We start from the raw sequence: 17,170 nt of genomic DNA, 5'->3' as shown, positions 1-17,170 counted from the left end.
AGGTCTCACCAACCAAGGGGCTGGGGATTGGTCTGGGTTCTTGATCCCACAAGGAGAACATCTGGGCCTGGGGGTCCCCTGATCACCCCTGAGCTAAAACACTCAGACTAGCCCCTCAGCTGCCTGTGCTGAGCTCCCCAGGCACATTCCTGAAGGGAAGACCCTTAGGCATAGCTTGCTATTATATCTGAATCAGCACATTCCAAGGACCCAGTCAGACAGGGGAGGGGGAACCCTGTCAGGAGAGGTCAGAGGGCAGCTAGATGCCAGAGAACAGTTTCCCATCCCAGGCACAGGGAGGAAACGCTGGGAAGGAAATGGCTCTACTGTGGATTCACCCTGTTCGAAGAAGGGAAGTATCCAGAGTTGATGCCAAAAGGCCCGGAAGTAAGGGTGTAAGGAACACAAGACCTGAATGTGAGTTAGGAACACTTCAAAGGAATAATCATACGTGGTTTCTGGAAGCTAACAGGAAAAGACAGGGATGCCTGAGAAACCCAGGCTTGGAGACTGGCAGTAAAGGTTCAGATGAAACTGTTCAACCCTAAACTCACATGGGAAATAAAAAGTGTGAGTAAACTTTGAGGCAGGGCAAAGACTGAGATAGTCAGGAGGAAGAGAGTGAAAAGGGGCCCTTCGGGGTCAAGTGGCCCAGAGTCAGGAGGAAGCATGGAGGTGTGGGACACGAGGGAGAGAGGGTCACCACCCTGTAGCCTCCACCCCTCACCCAGGCCCTCACCGTGCACGTGGTCAGCAGCCAGCCAATGATGGCCCATCGGGGCAAGATATCTGAACTCAGCACTTCATTGGAAGGGTGGACAACTCCACAGATGTAGCGAATGAGGTCACAGCGCAGAGACTGACTGTCTGGGGTTGACAGGTACTGACGCTGGAACCAATCCTGGTATCGCTTTTGTTGACCAAACCGTACCTTGGGGGAAGAAAACATTAGAAAGAAGAGCTAGGAAGGGAGGGTGGAATCTCTGGACAGAGGGAAATGAGCACCATTCATCTTTAGGTTTGACCTAGACCTCAATTTCTTCCCACGACTTAGTCATTAATTCCTATTGTCTCTTAAGTCTCTCTGCCTTTGGGAAGACATCCTGATTTAACTCTTCCTCGATTTAAAAAGAATGCTGTCTACTCAGCACTGACTGAAAGCTTTCCTAGGCTGAATGACAGAACAGGATCATTGTCTAAAACACAGACATTCTCCAAACCTTCTTCCAGCCAAGTCCTTCCCCTAAGTGGACTCTGCTGCTGCTGCTAAGTCACTTCAGTCGTGTCCGACTCTGTGACCCCATAGATGGCAGCCCACCAGGCTCTCCCATCCCTGAGATTCTCCAGGCAAGAACACTGGAGTGGGTTGCCATTTCCTTCTCCAAGTGGACTCTAAGTGTGTACAAATAGCAACCTTTCCTAAGGGGAAGATCTAGATTTCCTCTTCTATTCCCAATTCAACCAAAATAGAGATGAGAAAGGTTAAAAAAAAACAAAAACAAAAACTAAATCAACATAGTCCAACAGAACATTTGGCAACGGTGGTGCCTACTGAGCTCCTAAAATGTAGCTGCTCAAACTGAGGTACTGGACTTTAAATTTTATTTAATTGTAACTAATTTAAATTGCAACATGTGGCTAGTGGCTACCAGGTGGGACAGCCCAGATCTAGACAGTTCTCCTGGATGACTTGGGGAACTGAAAGCTGGCTAGAGCAGTGGTTCCTTAACACCAGACTAGCTGCACAGAAGCTGCTGCCTGGAAAGTCTGTTAAAAATACAGATGCCATAATCAGATTCTCTGGGAGAGTAGCATCCAGGAAAGTGTATTTTAACACGCTCCTCAAGCAATGCTGTCATAATTCAGCCACCTTTGGAAACCAAAAGGCCGTAGCTCTCTTCCTGAGAGGTCATGGCTCACCCTGAGGAACCATGAGTTTCACAGAATGAACACTCTCACTCTACTCTTTCATAGCACATTTCACAATGGTAAATTACATTATCTGTATACAAGTATTGGTTTAATGACTACTTTAGACAGACTGAAAGCTTCCTGAGAACTGGAACTGTTACGTCTTTCTCAACACTGTATCCCCAGTCCTTAGCTCTGTGCCCAATCGCACACTTGACCGGCCCTCCACCAGACACCTGCAGGCTGAAGGGAGAAGCGCAGCTAGTACCTGCAGCTTCCCTCCCTGCTGAAGTGGGTTAGCTTACCCGGGATGTCATGAAGAGGAGCTTAGTCTCCATGTCTGGGGTTAGACGACATGCTAGGAATTTTCGAGACGTTCTTGACTGAAGAAGCTGTAGGATACCTGAACCAAGTATGGAAGGAAAGATAAAGGAGAAGACTGAAGACCTGAAGGAGCAGAAGGCAGGTGGGTCACCTGGGCCGGGTTCCGATGGCCAGTGGTCTTGCTCTTGGGGAAATTCCAAGACACGAGCAAGAGGGGTTCTAACCAGCATCTGAGTGATGTGCTCCATCCAACCACCATCCCCAGGACCCAGAGGTATTCATTCTTTTCTTCTACTGGCCGTCCAGAGTCCCCTACTCACATTATTCCAGTTGGCAACATGTGGGAAAGTTAGGGAAAATTTTGGGACACCCTAGCCTCTCTTTCTGCTCCTGATGGTCCCACCACTGGGTCCTGGGACCAGTGTGGTGTTGTGGCATAAGCACGAGCTGTGGAGTCAGACAGACCTGGAGCCAAATCCTGCCTCTGACATTTACTAGCTGTGTGGCCTTGGGCAAACTACTTAATCTCCTTGAACCTTATTTTCTTTATCTGTAAATATGGAAAGTAAAATATCCATCTTATAGGGGTGTTCTGAGTATTAGAGTTAACATGCACGAGCCTAGCACACAGCAGGCACTTAAAACAACTCAGTACATGTTGCCATAAAAGAACAGTACAACGTAACGCAGAACCAGAGCTAGCTTCTCCTCTCCTGACTTCTCAGTCCTAGACTGTGACACTCGTGTTACGTGTGCACATGTGCACATATCACACACATGTGCATGTTGGAGACAGGTTGGGGACAAAGCTGTACAGTCACTGTTTAGACCATAAGGACCCTGGGAAGGCAAAAGGGAGATGAAAAGGGCCTCGCTGGGGGAGGCACACAGACACGCTCCCTCCCCCACAGAGGATTTTGGCTAAGCTGGATCCTTGGAATTCAGAGGCATCACAGTTCCTGGGGAGGAGCCTTCGCTTACAGGACAAATTCCAGTGCCTCTGCTGAGTCAGTCTCACAAGCTGACCTCTGACACTCCTGACACTCAGTGAAGCTGGAAACTGGTCATTGGCTCACCTCTTGAGCCCAAGAGTTGGTGGGACAGGAGGAGGAGGAGGATCACAGCTCTCTATCTCACTTTTTCTTAAATGACAGACAGCTAGAGCTTGCCAGATAGGGACTGTCTGGGAACATGAATGGTTCTGTGTAGTCCCGCCGTTCCCACATCCAGCTGTCCCCAGCAGAGCTTGCCCAGTCCCAAGCTTCTTAAACCTGACTGCCAAAGCCTCTCCTATCCACCCACTTCTGCCCTCTCGATTGAACTCTCAAGGACAGGATGCCCCAACCTTTACTTACCTGTGAACTGAGGACTCAAGGCCTGAGGGTTATGGATAATATCTTTCCAAAGCAGTTCAAATTCTGGTATCCTGGCAACATTCTGAAGCAGTCTGACGAGGTCTCGGCCAACCATCAAACATTCCATGAACTAGATGGGGTGGGTGGTGGGAGACGGGAAAGAGAATAAAAACAAGAACTGTCTACCCGCTGCAGGGAGGAAGGAACAATATGTTACAGGGAGGGGAGGAAAGGGGTCGAATGGATTACACAATTTTTTCTGGAACCAAGGGATTGGCTCCAAGCTGTTCAAGGGCAAGAGAGCTGAAGTTGGGGACCGAAATCGAGGAGGAGAGGTTGCTGGAAACTGCTGTCATGTTAATCTGTGGCCCTCTCCTCCTAGAATGGTTTCAGTCCAGGTCAAGGAACACAAACATTCCAAAAGGCTAGGGCTGGTAAGCTGAGCTCCAGACACCCTACCCCAGGACTTGCTTGGTCCAGCAGAACTCTCTGTGGTAATGACAGCACCTCTAGTTGTGCTGTCAAAAGGATACCCATTTGCCAGATGTGGCAAATGAGCACTTGAAACGTGTCTAATTCAACTAAGGAACTGAATTTAAAATTTTATCTAATTACAATGTGTGTGTGTGCTTTTTTGTTCCTGGCCACACTGTGCAGCATGTGTGGCCCAAGTTCCCCAACCAGGGACTGAACCCATGACTCCTGCACCGGGAGCAGAGAGTCCAAACCGCTGGACTGCCAGGGAGTCCCTAATGTCAATTTATTTTAGCTTATATTGTGACACGTGGCTAGTGGCTACTGCGTTAGACAGCTTTAACTCTAGGATCTGCCTCTCCTGGGAGAGCTGACAGTGGACAATTCACTATCCCACGTGACCACGGCAGTTACCCCGGCAGGCAGGGGGCGGGTGGGGATAACGTAGCAGTGGAAACACAAGACAGCTTCTGTCTGGGACGTGCTGTGTGACAGCGCCCGTGAAGCTGACCAGGGAAGTCCCCAGGATGCCAGTGTAACCAACAGCGTTCCAGTAACTGGGGCTTTGTTGTTGTTTAGTCCCTAAGTTGTGTCCAGCTCTTTGTGACTCCACGAACTGCAGCAAACCAGGCCTTCCTGTCCCTCACCATCTCCCATGGTTCACCCAAGTGCGTGTCCATTGAATCAGTGATGCCACCCAACCACCATCTCATCTTCTGCCATCACAGGAACTAGGGCTGCTCCACACTGATTTCTCCACCCTGCTAGCCTCATCTGTCTTACAGTGATGAAAAAACAGCAGACCTTGAACCACCTTCAGTCTCCACCACCATCTCTGGCCCCAGGTCACCAGAGAACTGACGAGAGGTATCCCTTTCTGGGTCTCACTTTCCTACGGGTTTTTTGTCCTCACCCGCTCCCGAAGCAGTGAGATGCAGAAGTCCACCTCCTTCTGCCTCAGGGCCTGGAGCTGGGCGGTCCCGTGGTGGTCGACGATGAGGCGGAGGTATGTGTAAACAGCCATGGCGATGAGGATGCTGCTCTTCAGTACCCATTCCCTACAGGGAGGGAAGACACTGAAGACATGGGCACCTGCGCTCCATCTAGACCCACCCAATTTACCCCCACACTTGGCTCCAGTGCCTGGGAAATGGCTGATGATTAGCACTGGGAGTAAGTTTCTGGTTCCTTAATTGCTCACTCGTGCTGTCGTTATCTATCTTGGACTATTAACTGGCTAAGGTGGGGACAACTTCCTCTCACTCTACCAGGTGCCCAATAAAGATAAGTGCTAAATGAAAGCAATCTCTACCCCTAAGTACCTAACTTCTAATAAAATAAGTTTGTTGACTCAGTCATTCAAACATTAACAGACTGCCTACCGTGCACTAAGCCTGAAAGAGGCACAAGGGACACAGCCTGCAGTTCTTAAAGTGCAGCCCAAGGACCTCTGGGGATTACCAAGACCCTTTCAGGACCGCGGAGATTTCAGAACACACTGGGTATGCTTGTCATTACCAGCCCAGCACATTACAAATGTTCCCCTGATTTGTTCTGGCCACTGATCCCACTCCCAGTCAATGAGTCACCTGCCTTAAATCATAATCTGAAGAGAAGAACATGATTTTGGATGGCAAAGCCTATTTTACTAGGAGTTTTAGACATTTCCTGGAGAAAAGGGGGTAATGGAAGAATTGCGTTCCCTGTTGCTTGAAGAGGAGTACTAAGAAACTGTAGGGAGATTCAAAGACTCCAACGCTGGCTCAAATCACCAAAACTGGGGAGCTGTCTCCCCTAAACAAGCAGTTTGTAAGTGTTTTAGCACCCCTGCTGGAAGACAGGGAACCAGAGGAAAAAGATGGGGAGTTTAATTAATCCAACCAGGCAACATCCTGATTCCGGAAAAGGTGGCCTCAAGCCACCTAATTAATAGACTCTGGCCTTCTCCTTTCACAGAGTAAAAGCAGCAGCCAAAGCCACGGGTGGGTCCCCCTCCCCGACCTGTTACCTTTTAATTCCACACCCCTAAGAAGACCTGGGAAGGAGTGGGAAAGAAGGTGTGAAAGAAGACAGTTTTAAAGTTCTAAGGATTCATGTGCATTAAACGATGCGAGTTTTTTGGAGGGCAGGAGAAAAGGTAGGGCAGTTATCTGACACCTGTACAGTAAGACTGTGCTCTGACTGCCCAAATGAGAAAAATTCTGCTTTAAGGTATGGGAACAGAAGGTATCCGGCACCAGGAACAAAATTAGAAAAACCATTTCTTAGGAAGATTGCTAGTGGAGGTGATAAATGTATCTGAGACATGGGATGGGGTAATGAAGAGAAAGATCAAAGTGAAACCCTCTGACCCAGGATGTTAGGAAGGCCCAGTGACTTAAGACAAACAGAGATCTGATAAGAAACTGCTAGGAGCTCATGTGCTGTGCGCTGGTACCAATGATGGAGCATGTGCTGCCACCGCACCTGCGGCTGCACATCCAGGCCCGGGGCACTAGGTGGCACTGGCCGGCAGGGCTGGCACAGCTCTCCCGTTCCGCAGCGCACAGAACACAGCCATCTCTTTCACAAGTGTGAAGGGCTGAGGTCCATTCTTCTAAACCACTGGAAATACAGAGACTATCAGCCGTCTCAATCATGTGACTACTGTGGTGTCCTCTCCCAGGAACAGACTCTGAAATCACGCAACAGAAAGAGTGAGGCCATAGGACCAAGAGGTAGGCCTCACACCCAAACAAGCTCAAATATGCAACAGCCCTCAAACTTTCTGGTCCTTTACTTTGATGGAGAAGGGATCTCATGCCCTCCGCACCAATGGCCTCAGTGACCTCCTCATGCTCACCACCCCCTGTGCCACGTCAACAAAAGGAGGGCATGGGTAGGATGGACAGTCTTGGAAGGGAGAACAGGGGTACCTGCCAGGCCTGGGTGGTTGGCTGGCCCCACTCTGCTGAGTTCATTCTCCCTTACCTCCCGCCAAAGATAAACATTCCATGGAGGTCTGGATCAAAAATAAACCCTTATCAGATGAAATGAGTTTTTCCTGGGCTCTGAGGTATTTTAGTAAAAACCTTCTTTCCCACTCCTTCATCCCTGGGCCACAGCACAGCATTAATTCCGTCTCTTGCCACCAGTACGTGGCTGCTCCCTCCCCCACCTCACCGCCTCTAACCTATGGTGCTCTCGGGCCACTAAAAGCTCCTCACACACCCTTGCGTCCCATACCCAGTGTGGCCGCATCCAGCTCTTGCCCCCCCTTCACGACAGACTCTACCTCTGCTCCATCAGGATATCCAGAACACTCTCTGCCAACCAGATGTTTTTTGCTGTAACATCCCCACCTGATCAAAGGGGGAGAAAACAGAGAGTCAGAATGGCTCTGATTAGTGACTCAGCTCAGCCAGCACACTCCTTCTCCTTCTTACTGCTCCATCCCTGACTGTTATCCCATCCCTGATGCTCTGAGGGCTGAAAAAACTGTCTTTGTTTTGTCAGGCTTTACAATTTCCCTCTTTGCCTCCAGAGAGACGGGAAGGGAAGGTTTGGGGTTTTTCCAGAAATCAGAGCTGCTACTTTCCACAGACAGGGGGTTGCAGTGGGATTACTTTGACCCCTAAAAGGGAATGTCTGGGAAGGAGATATGAAAAGCCCACAGCTGGAAAGAACAGATGACATTTCAAATAGGGCCTGACAAGTCCAGGAGGCAAGCAACAGCTGCAGTCCAGCCACTGGATGTCCCAAATCCTGTGTTCAGCTCAAGACAGGCCAAAGGCTTTTGGTCTCCAGGTATCACAGTCTCGAGTGCTTGCTATGAAACTTCCTAGGGCAGAATTAAACAAGCAGTAATGCCAGATCAAAATCATAGGATCAGAAGTGGGGACTAGGAGTGCCAAACAGGGAAGAAAGTGCCAGGAGAACGGATAAAAATAGCCAGCACAACAACGCTATGCCTTGCCCCAGGTCCTAATGTAAAAATTCAATTTACAGAGTCACACATCACGTAGATTAAGGTTTATACACAGGAGTATCACTGTTATATAAAATCCTGAAGAGGAAGCAAAGAACCGAGGAGCAATGGTGAGGTAGAGAGACAGGGTCATATTTGCACAAACACATGTAATCTTGGGAAGAGAAGTAGCAGGGGCAGGACTCTTGGATAATCAGTGGTTCAGACAGATGTCTCTGAAGATAACGAAGCCTAAATGTCAGGGTCTGTTCTGTGACATAGTTTGTCCCTCAAACTGGGCCTAAGTGTTTAGGACATTGAGGTGGAGCCAGAGAAGATGTCGGGGGCTCTGAAAGTACAGTGAGATGAGAACCAATTATTTTACCCTTACTTCTCCCCCATTCCTTCCAGATTCTTCCTGATCCAATAGGCCACGAAACCCCAGAGTGAGGACTGGTTACAGTAGGCCAACAACAGGCTAAATATTCTCTATCAGGCCTCAAGTTTGGCAGGAAGGAAAATGAGGCAAGACTTATTGCTCCAAAAGGCCCCCTGTAACTTTTCAATTTCTTTGTGGAACATACGTGGCCAGAAGATGCCTGGGTCAAAAGGAAAGAACATAAACAGTCCAGGAATCAAGTCCCTTAGGCACTCAATCATTCTCCACTGCCTGGACTTAGGCATAGTGCATACTTCTTTCTTCTTTATGCTCTTGCCATCCAACTCACCGGCAATCTGCTTCATGAATGTCATGCAAACACCATCGGCTCCCAGAACCCCACTCTTCACTAGTTCCCGTACCAACCACACCAACTAAAGGAGAGAGAAAAAGACATATGAAGAGAAAGGCCTGTAAATTTGAGAAAGGGTCTAATCCAGTCATTTTATAAGTTAGGTGTACAAAGACAGAGGTGTGTTACCCCCGATTCCTCCTTCCCTTCCCCTTAGGAGAGGATCCATTTTCTGTTATGTCTCTGAGCTGGATCTCTCTTTTCTTTCTGGCCTTACCTGAGTACGGCAGGTATCCTGCAACTTCAAGTACTTCTCCATGAGTATCTGGTTGATTTTATTCAGAACAATATTCATGCCGTCACGACTCACCAGAGCCAAGTCCCGGTAACACTGTAAGAAGTGAGGTTTGTGAGCAGCCAGCAAGCTAAGGATAGGCTCCTGATCCCACTCACAGGGGGCCCCTTGCCCCCTAGCCTCTACCAATGGGATACAAGTGGCAGTGAAAAATTTTCTGCTCTAGAAGGCATGCTTACCATTCAATGACCAAAACACAAGACTTTCCACTCTGGAAAGACTTTCCACAAACCTTTCATAGGCTCCACCATCCCAAATCTATCCCTTGCTCTGTCATTCAGGGTGGGGATAAGGGACTGAGTTATTCTAGTAAGACAGAAAAGCCTGCTAAGAAAGGATCCCTGTCCCCTTACCTCCCTCCTTGGGAAGCGTCACACTGTTTGAAGCCACCAGCTGAGCAAAACCAGGTGGAGGCCATCTGCTTTTCATCTGCCAGTAAAAGGTCACTGCAGAATGGGTTTGGTTGAACAGGCCGGAAAGGATCTCAAAGAGATTTTTAGACTTGTATTGACACAGCCAGATGAAACAAAGGGCTAGGAGTATTAAGGAAAGAGGATCCATGGACCAGGATCCCAGAAAGAAAGGGCAGACCCAAACCGAACTTCCTTAACGAAGCATCTTTCTTCTTTTCTCCAGGCTGCCCTTTACTTCCACCAAGTATTGAAGAAGGAGGGGTCCTTTAGCACATCTAACTCTGGGGGAGGTAAGGGAATGCATGCCAATTTCCTCTGAGAGCTCCTGTTTCTCTCACCCTGTCTCTCTAGAGAGACCAGACTCCTGGAGGACTACCTTAGGGGACCTCATTAGCAACCTCCTCAGCCTGCTGGGTTCTATGCTGTCAGGGTCTCGGCACAAAGGGCAAAATTATAGATAGGCAGTATCTCACAACCTCGGATGGCCAGTGGCAAGGACAGCATTAATAATAATAGCAATTATAACAGGGAACATGCATTGGCATTGTGCGAAAACTTTATATTCTACTTGCTGCATCCGAATCACATAGTCACCCTATTTATTATCATCTCTGTTTTTATAGATGAGGAAACAGGAACAGAGAGGTTAAAGTAATTTGCCCCAGATTACATTAGAGATAAGAGGAAGATTCAAATCCCAGCAGTCCAACTCTGGATTCCAAGCTCTTAATCATCCTGACACTATCGTCAGAAATAACTAAAAGGAGAAGAGGCTGCTGGGGATGGAGGTTAAGAGCTCACAGTGGCTTTTAGACTACTACATTCCTAAACTTGTTCATCCTAAGTGTTCAAAAGAGAAGTACTCTGGGACTTCCCTGGCGGTCCGTCCAGTGGTTAAGACTCGGAGCTTCCAATGCAGGGGGTGCAGGTTCGATCCTTGGTCTGGGAACTAAGATCCTACATGCTGTGTGGCATGGCCAAAAAATTTAAAAAATATAAATATTTTTTTAAAAAAGGAGAAAAAGAGAAGTAATCCTCAAGACCAGCTGCTCCCTGGACTTGGTGTGTCTAGGGACTCCTAAGAGATTAGCTATCCTACTTCCACTTCTTCTATTATCCTTAAGTCAAAACAAGCATTCCAATGAAAATACAAATACTTAGAGATTCCCCCATGTGCCATAAACTTTTCATACTCAAAGGAGAATTTGATTATCCTCTGACTCCATCTGCCAGAGGGAGGGCTGGGAGATCAAAAGTACAAGCAAGGGAACAAGAGGTAAGAGAAGCCAGTGAACTACTGCCAACTTGCTCGTCAGTAAATGTGGTTCAGCCCTGGAGCCTTCCCTAGAGGAGTGAGTCACAGGATGGGCAGAGGATGAGGGATGCAGAGGCAGAAGGGAGACCTATGTCAGGCCAAAGACAGAGACACAACTAATAAGCGAGGAGCTGTTTCCTTCTATTCAAAGGAAAGCAGAAATCCCAGAGATGCAGAAGAGACCCTGACAGGGAAGGACAGCCCCTCAGGAGACGCAGGGTCAGACAAAGCAAGTAGGTTCTGGCTGCCTAATTCCAAGCTCCATCTGGGATCTTATTAACCACAACTGCTGGTAATGCATGCAGCCGGGCACCAGGAGGATCACATCATATCATATTCTTGATGGTGCCAGTTGTCTCTCCAAACTCTGTGCCAGTGTGCTGACTGGCTTGGAAGATAAGTAGATGGGTGGAAAGACTCAGTGGGAAACAGAGGGTCCCAAAAGAGAGGAAAGGTGACAGGATGGTGCTGAGGTAGGATACCTGTCCTGTGCCGGGAACAGTGATGTTCCAGCCTCGGCCCTCACAGCCCTCAACTTTCTTTCTAGAGCCATCTGCCGAGAGAAGCACCTGAACCAAGAACTGCCAGGGCCTGGTGTTGTATCTTTGGTGACGAAGGACCTTGGCATCAGTGTTAAATCCTTTCCTATCACCTTTATCCCCTGACTACTAGAACCGGAGCAGAAGTTAAGGCCTTCAACTTAGCCTCCCACCACACGGCAGTCCCCCAGCCTGGCCTGCTCCCAGCAATTCAGTTTGGACATCAAATAGGAAATAAACTCAGAGAATATAAACACAAGGCTGCAAGTTAGGAAGGTAGATCTGGAACAAAATCCACCCCACCTATATTCCACTCTCCGCCAACACCTGACAGCTCTTTCCTTAACTAAGTTTCTGTTCCAGAGACAGAATTAACTCCAAGTAAATCCTTAGGAAACACTCCCCTTGGTTTAAACTGAAGCCTAAAACAATGTGTTGGGATCAGTTATCAGTTACACCCACCCACAACTTCTGCAGGACAGAGTATTCTGTAAGACAATCACCTGTTTAGGAAGAAGGATAAAGTACTAGGAGATGGGGCAGATTCTTCCACCACCCTCTGATCTGGCTCAAGGCCTCTGAATGAGTCATACCTGATAGTTCCTCATTTGCCTAAAACTGTATTCTCCTAATTCCCAGTCTCCCCGCTTTGTCTGAAGAGGCTCCTAGGTAGGGGATGTGCTGGGAAGCCTTCAGCGTGTGAAAATAACTGATGCAACCAACCCTGTCAACCAACAAGACCCAAGGAGAGGGCCTGGGCCACGCTCATGGGGCAAAAAGAAGACAAGGTGCTCTAGTGCCTTGTCATGGCTGGGTGGCCGAATTCATGACATAATAAGCTTTTATAATGCAGAGCCCTGTGACCTTCCACTGACTGGTCAGGCAAAGAGGTAGAAATACCATGGGGCCCTGCCCTCTTCACTGAGATTTACTGATTTACCCTAGCTGATTCAGATCTCACCTGAAACACAAATAAAACCAGTGGGCAAGACGAATCTGCACTGAGATGACTAAATAAGGTTTTAATTGTATGTATAAAAACTCACACGAGAGAAAACTAAACCTTAACCCCAACCCTTCACCCCCATCTTTGTCAACACTTTCTTTAAAACAGCGAGGCTGGGGTGGATCACATTACTGATTAACAACAACACCAAACTGGAGATGTTCATTTGTCTTTAAGGTTCTCAATGATAAACTTGCTATGAAAATGAAACGCCAACTTAACCCAACAATGTCCCAGCCCAGAAATGGCCTGGGAAACCAGGGACTTGTCAATACTCGCTGCCCTACAACCTATCCTCACCCCAGGTTTGCCATGACCGCAAGCAGCTAAGCCAGGGGACCATGGGCATCCTGTCCTTGTCCCTGAGAACGCTGTTCCCTTGGTTCTCCTTGAGCAAACAACCTCCAGGTTTCTTATAAGTACACTGAGAGCAGTTGGGGGAAGGGAACAAAGCCGCCAGTTTCACATGGGCTTTCTGAGAAGATTAAATGTTCGGATAGAGCCGAACACAATGCTGGACACAGCATGACTGTTTCCTTTCCCACTCCCTTTGTTCAAGGAAGGGGCAAGGATTAAACTGAATTCCCCCACACCAAGCTCTTCTCTGTTAGTGTCATGCAGTTAATGCCAGATAGAACAAGTGTCTCTAAACCATCCCGCAAGACTCAAGGACACAGAAAGTGGAAATCCAGAGAGGCAAAAGACAGGATTTTGCTACTTTATTATAGAAACAATGGAGTCCAAAGAGAGCATCCTGCTCAGTCCCTCACCTCAAGGAAGGATCTCTCTTAAACCATTCTATTAATATCAATACATAAAAGAGACTCTTCCATTTGGGAAGCACTCCAGACTAGTTTTCATACAGTATTCCTCCTGAAGTCTGACTCCAGTGTATTTGTCTTCTCTTAATCACTACATTATTATGGCCATCACCTAACATTAAGCTTTCTAGGACTTCCCTGGTGGTCCAGTGGTGAAGAATCTGCCTGCCGATGCAGGGGATATGGGTTCGACCCTTGGTCCAGAAGATTCCACATGCCTCAGGGCAACTAAGCCCGTGTGCCACAACTAGAGGGTACCCCCTTGTCTACGACTAGAGAAAGCCTGTGGGCAGCAACAAAGACCAGCACAGTCTCTGGATTAAATCCCAACTCTTTCAGCCCTGACTCAAAAATCTACAACTTAAAACTCTTTAAATCCCTTTTCACTCTCACAACTGCATTTTCTTGCCTTTTACCTTCAGGATCTGAAGAGAAAGGAAGGACTTTAGTAAAAAAGTGACCCATTTACTAAGTGAAAAGGGAGTTGTAACTATATTTGGAGAATAAGATGATCCAGCCCTGGTCCAAGGGTCTGATACTAAACCAGTTAAACCAAAGTTCCACCATTCTCTCAGATCGTATCTGAGAAGGGAATATGGGGCCAGAGTAGGGAGTCTTACCTTCTGGGCTTGGGCTGGTTCAGTAAGGACAAGGGTGAAGAGGCCCAGGCAGACTTCCTCATGTTGCGGGGGGCCTTTGCATACCTGGGATAAGAGGAAAGAAAAAACTAGCTGTCACTCAAGAGAAAAGTTCTTAAGCACAGTTGCTCCCAGAAAACTTGGGACTCTTGAGTAACCTGCAAAGGAGAATCATCAGCTAAAAGTGATGGGCATCTGTTTTAGGAGAGAGGTGGAGAGAAAGGATGGATCCATACTGCTTTCTCCAAGGCTTGATGAAGGCCAGAGGCAGAAAATAAAGTGTTTGAAATGGGGGGGAAAACCCTACTCCACACCTTAACAGCCTTTAGTAGAGAGGGAACCGCAAAGAAACATAGTCAAGACTTTGGGCAAATCACTGAACCCCTGGGTATGTGTAAGGTGAAGACATAATAAGAACAATTACTAACAATAAATATTTACTGAACATTTACTGTGTGCCAGAAATTCTCTAAGTCCTTTCCATGTATTACTTTAAATCCTTCAACCTCAGAAATGTAAAAGATCAAATATGTGAGGATGATTTATAAAGAAAATTAGCCACTGGAGAACTGTAAGTTATTTTTTTAAAGTTGTTATTTAATGATGCCTAAAGCAACCCACTCCAGTACCCTTGCCTGGAAAATTCCATGGATGGAGGAACCTCGTAGGCTACAGTCCATGGGGTCGCAAAGAGTTGGATACAACTGAGCAACTTCACTTTCACTTTCAAGGCTCCAAGAGATGCGACTCCCAGATTAGGAAAGACAGAGAGGAGTTGGGAAGCCTGGTTCAGCAAACCAAGACATTAGCTTCAACCCCTAGCTCCTAAACACTGAAGTCTTTCCAATCTTTCTGATTATGTCTAAAAGCTTTCAAAGAAGCAGAAATGGGTTCAAAGAGAGTATTATACTCACATAGGCATTGAGGGCATCATTGGCCTCTCTCTCTGAGACACCAGTAGTCATCGATGTCACAATACTCATACATCTTTCCAATCTCTGTGAAGGGGTGAGAAAAAAATTTAGAAGCCTTCATACCATCACCTATGACATATTTCTGGTCCCAAAAAAGCTTTTTAAAAATTTAAATCACGTCACATCTCCAAAGTAGAGAAAACCACTAGGCCATTCAGGTATGACCTAAATCAAATCCCTTATGATTATACAGTGGAGGTGATGAATAGATTTATTCATTGGGATTAGATCTGATAAACAGCGCCTATAGAACTATGGACAGAGGTTTGTAACATTGTACAGGAGGCAGTGATCAAAATCATCCCAAAGAAAAAGAAATTCAAGAAGGCAAAAGTGGTTGTCTGAGGAGGCTTTACAAATAGCTGAGAAAAGAAAAGCAAAAGGCAAGAGAAAATGGGAAAGATATACCCAACTGAATGCAGAGTTCCAGAGAAGAGCAAGGAGAGACAATAAGATCTTCTTCGATGAACAATGCAAAGAAACAGAACAGAACAACAGAATGGGAAAGACTAGAGATCTCTTCAAGAAAACTGGAGATATCAAGGGAACACTTCATGCAATGATGGGCATGATAAAGAACAGAAACAGTAAGGACCTAACAGAAGCAGAAAAGATTAAGAAAAAGTGATAAGAACAGATAGAAGAACCATACAAAAAATGCCTTAATGACCAGGATAACCACAATGGAGTGATCATTCATCTAGAGCCAGATATCCTGGCTCTAGAGTGTGAAGTCAAGTGGGCTTTAGGAAGCATTACTACAAACAAAGTTATGGAGGTGATGGAATTCCAGCTGAGCTATTTCAAATCCTAAAAGGTGATGCTGTTAAAGTGCTGCACTCAATAAGCCAGCAAATTTGGAAAACTCAGCAGTGGCCACAGGACTGGAAAAGGTCGATTTCCATTCTAATCCCCAGGAAGGGCAATGCCAAAGAATGTTCAAACTAAGGCACAATTGCACTCATTTCACAGGCTAGCAAGGTAACGCTCAAAATTCTCCAAGCTAGGCTTCAACAGTATGTGAACCAAGAACTTTCAGATATACAAGCTGGATTTAGATAAGGCATAGGAACCAGAGATCAAATTGCCAACATCCATTGGATCATAGAAGCAGCAAAGGAATTCCAGAAAAACATCTACTTCTGCTTCACTGACTATGCTAAAGCCTTTGACTGTGTGGATCACAATAAACTGGAAAATTCTTCAAGAGATGGGCATACCAGACCACCTGACCTGTCTCCTCAGAAACTTATAGGAGGTCAAGAAGCAAGTTAGAACTGGAAAGGGAAGAACTGATTGGTTCAAAATTGAGAAAGGAGTATGACAAGGGTGCATACTGTCACTCTGCTTATTTAACTTCTGTACAGAGTACATCATGTGAAACGCTGGGCTGGATGAATCACAAAGTGGAGTCAAGACTGCCAGGAGAAGTAACAACCTCTGATATGCAGATACTACCACTCTAATGACAGAAAGTGAAGAGGAACTAAAGGGCCTCTTAATGAGGGTGAAAAAGGAGTATGAAAAGCTTGCTTGAAACTCAACATGATAAAAAGCAAGATCCTGGCTTCTGGTCCCATTACTTTATGGCAAACAAAAGGGGAAAAAGTGGAAGCAGGGACAGATTTTCTTTCCTTGGGCTCCAAAATTGCTGTGGCCAGTGACTGCAGCCATGAAATTAAAAAGATGTTTGCTCTTTGGAAGGAAAGCTGTAACAAACCTAGACAGTGTATTAAACAGCAGAGACATCACTTTACAGACAAAGGTCTGTATAGTCAAAGCTATGGTTTTTCCAGTAATCATATACCAATGTTAGAGTTGGACCATAAAGAAGGCTGAGCGCTGAAGAATTGATGCTTTTGAACTGTGGTGTTGGAGAAGATTCTTGAGAGTCCCTTGGACAGCAAGGAGATAAAACCAGTCAATCCTAAAGGAAATCATATTTATTGGAAAGGCTGATGCTGAAGCTGAAGCTCCAATACTTTGGCCATCTGATGTGAAGAGCCAACTCACTGGAAAAGACCCTGATGCTGAGAAAGACTGAAGGCAAAGGGAGAAGGAGTGACAGAGGATGAGATGGTTGGATGGCACCACTGACTCAATGGATATGAGTTTGTGCAAACTCCGGGAGATATTAAAGGACAGGGTAGCCTGGCGTACTGCAGTCCATGGGATCACAAAGAGTCAGACACAACTGAGCGACTGAACACCACATCTCTAGACCTAACTACCAGTTTACAAGTCAAGTCACCATGGGGGTATAATCAGCAAAATCCAGAAAGTGTAAACCATGACAGGCTTCCTGGTTTCTTTAACATTTAAACTGCAAGGGGAAAAAAATAAATAAATAAACTGCAAGGGGAAAAGC

General features: G+C 46.6%; 1 protein-coding gene across 2 annotated transcripts in view; it reads right to left on the bottom strand.

Moving 5' to 3' along the window:
- The window catches only part of INTS3 (integrator complex subunit 3), a 39,046-nt gene that overhangs the window by 13,305 nt on the left and 8,571 nt on the right, over positions 1-17,170 (bottom strand). For both annotated transcript variants that reach the window (XM_005910021.3, XM_070367201.1), the window contains 9 exons: positions 14,743-14,826; positions 13,811-13,894; positions 9,019-9,132; positions 8,739-8,823; positions 7,339-7,405; positions 4,978-5,122; positions 3,591-3,720; positions 2,217-2,314; positions 740-931 (listed from right to left, as the gene is read on the bottom strand). In XM_005910021.3, the coding sequence (XP_005910083.1) occupies positions 740-931; positions 2,217-2,314; positions 3,591-3,720; positions 4,978-5,122; positions 7,339-7,405; positions 8,739-8,823; positions 9,019-9,132; positions 13,811-13,894; positions 14,743-14,826 (999 nt within the window). The remainder of the gene's footprint in view (positions 1-739; positions 932-2,216; positions 2,315-3,590; positions 3,721-4,977; positions 5,123-7,338; positions 7,406-8,738; positions 8,824-9,018; positions 9,133-13,810; positions 13,895-14,742; positions 14,827-17,170) is intronic.

The sequence above is a fragment of the Bos mutus genome, chromosome 3, assembly GCF_027580195.1.
Source record: "Bos mutus isolate GX-2022 chromosome 3, NWIPB_WYAK_1.1, whole genome shotgun sequence".
Lineage (NCBI taxonomy): Eukaryota > Metazoa > Chordata > Mammalia > Artiodactyla > Bovidae > Bos > Bos mutus.
This window is presented reverse-complemented; position numbering and strand designations above follow the sequence as displayed.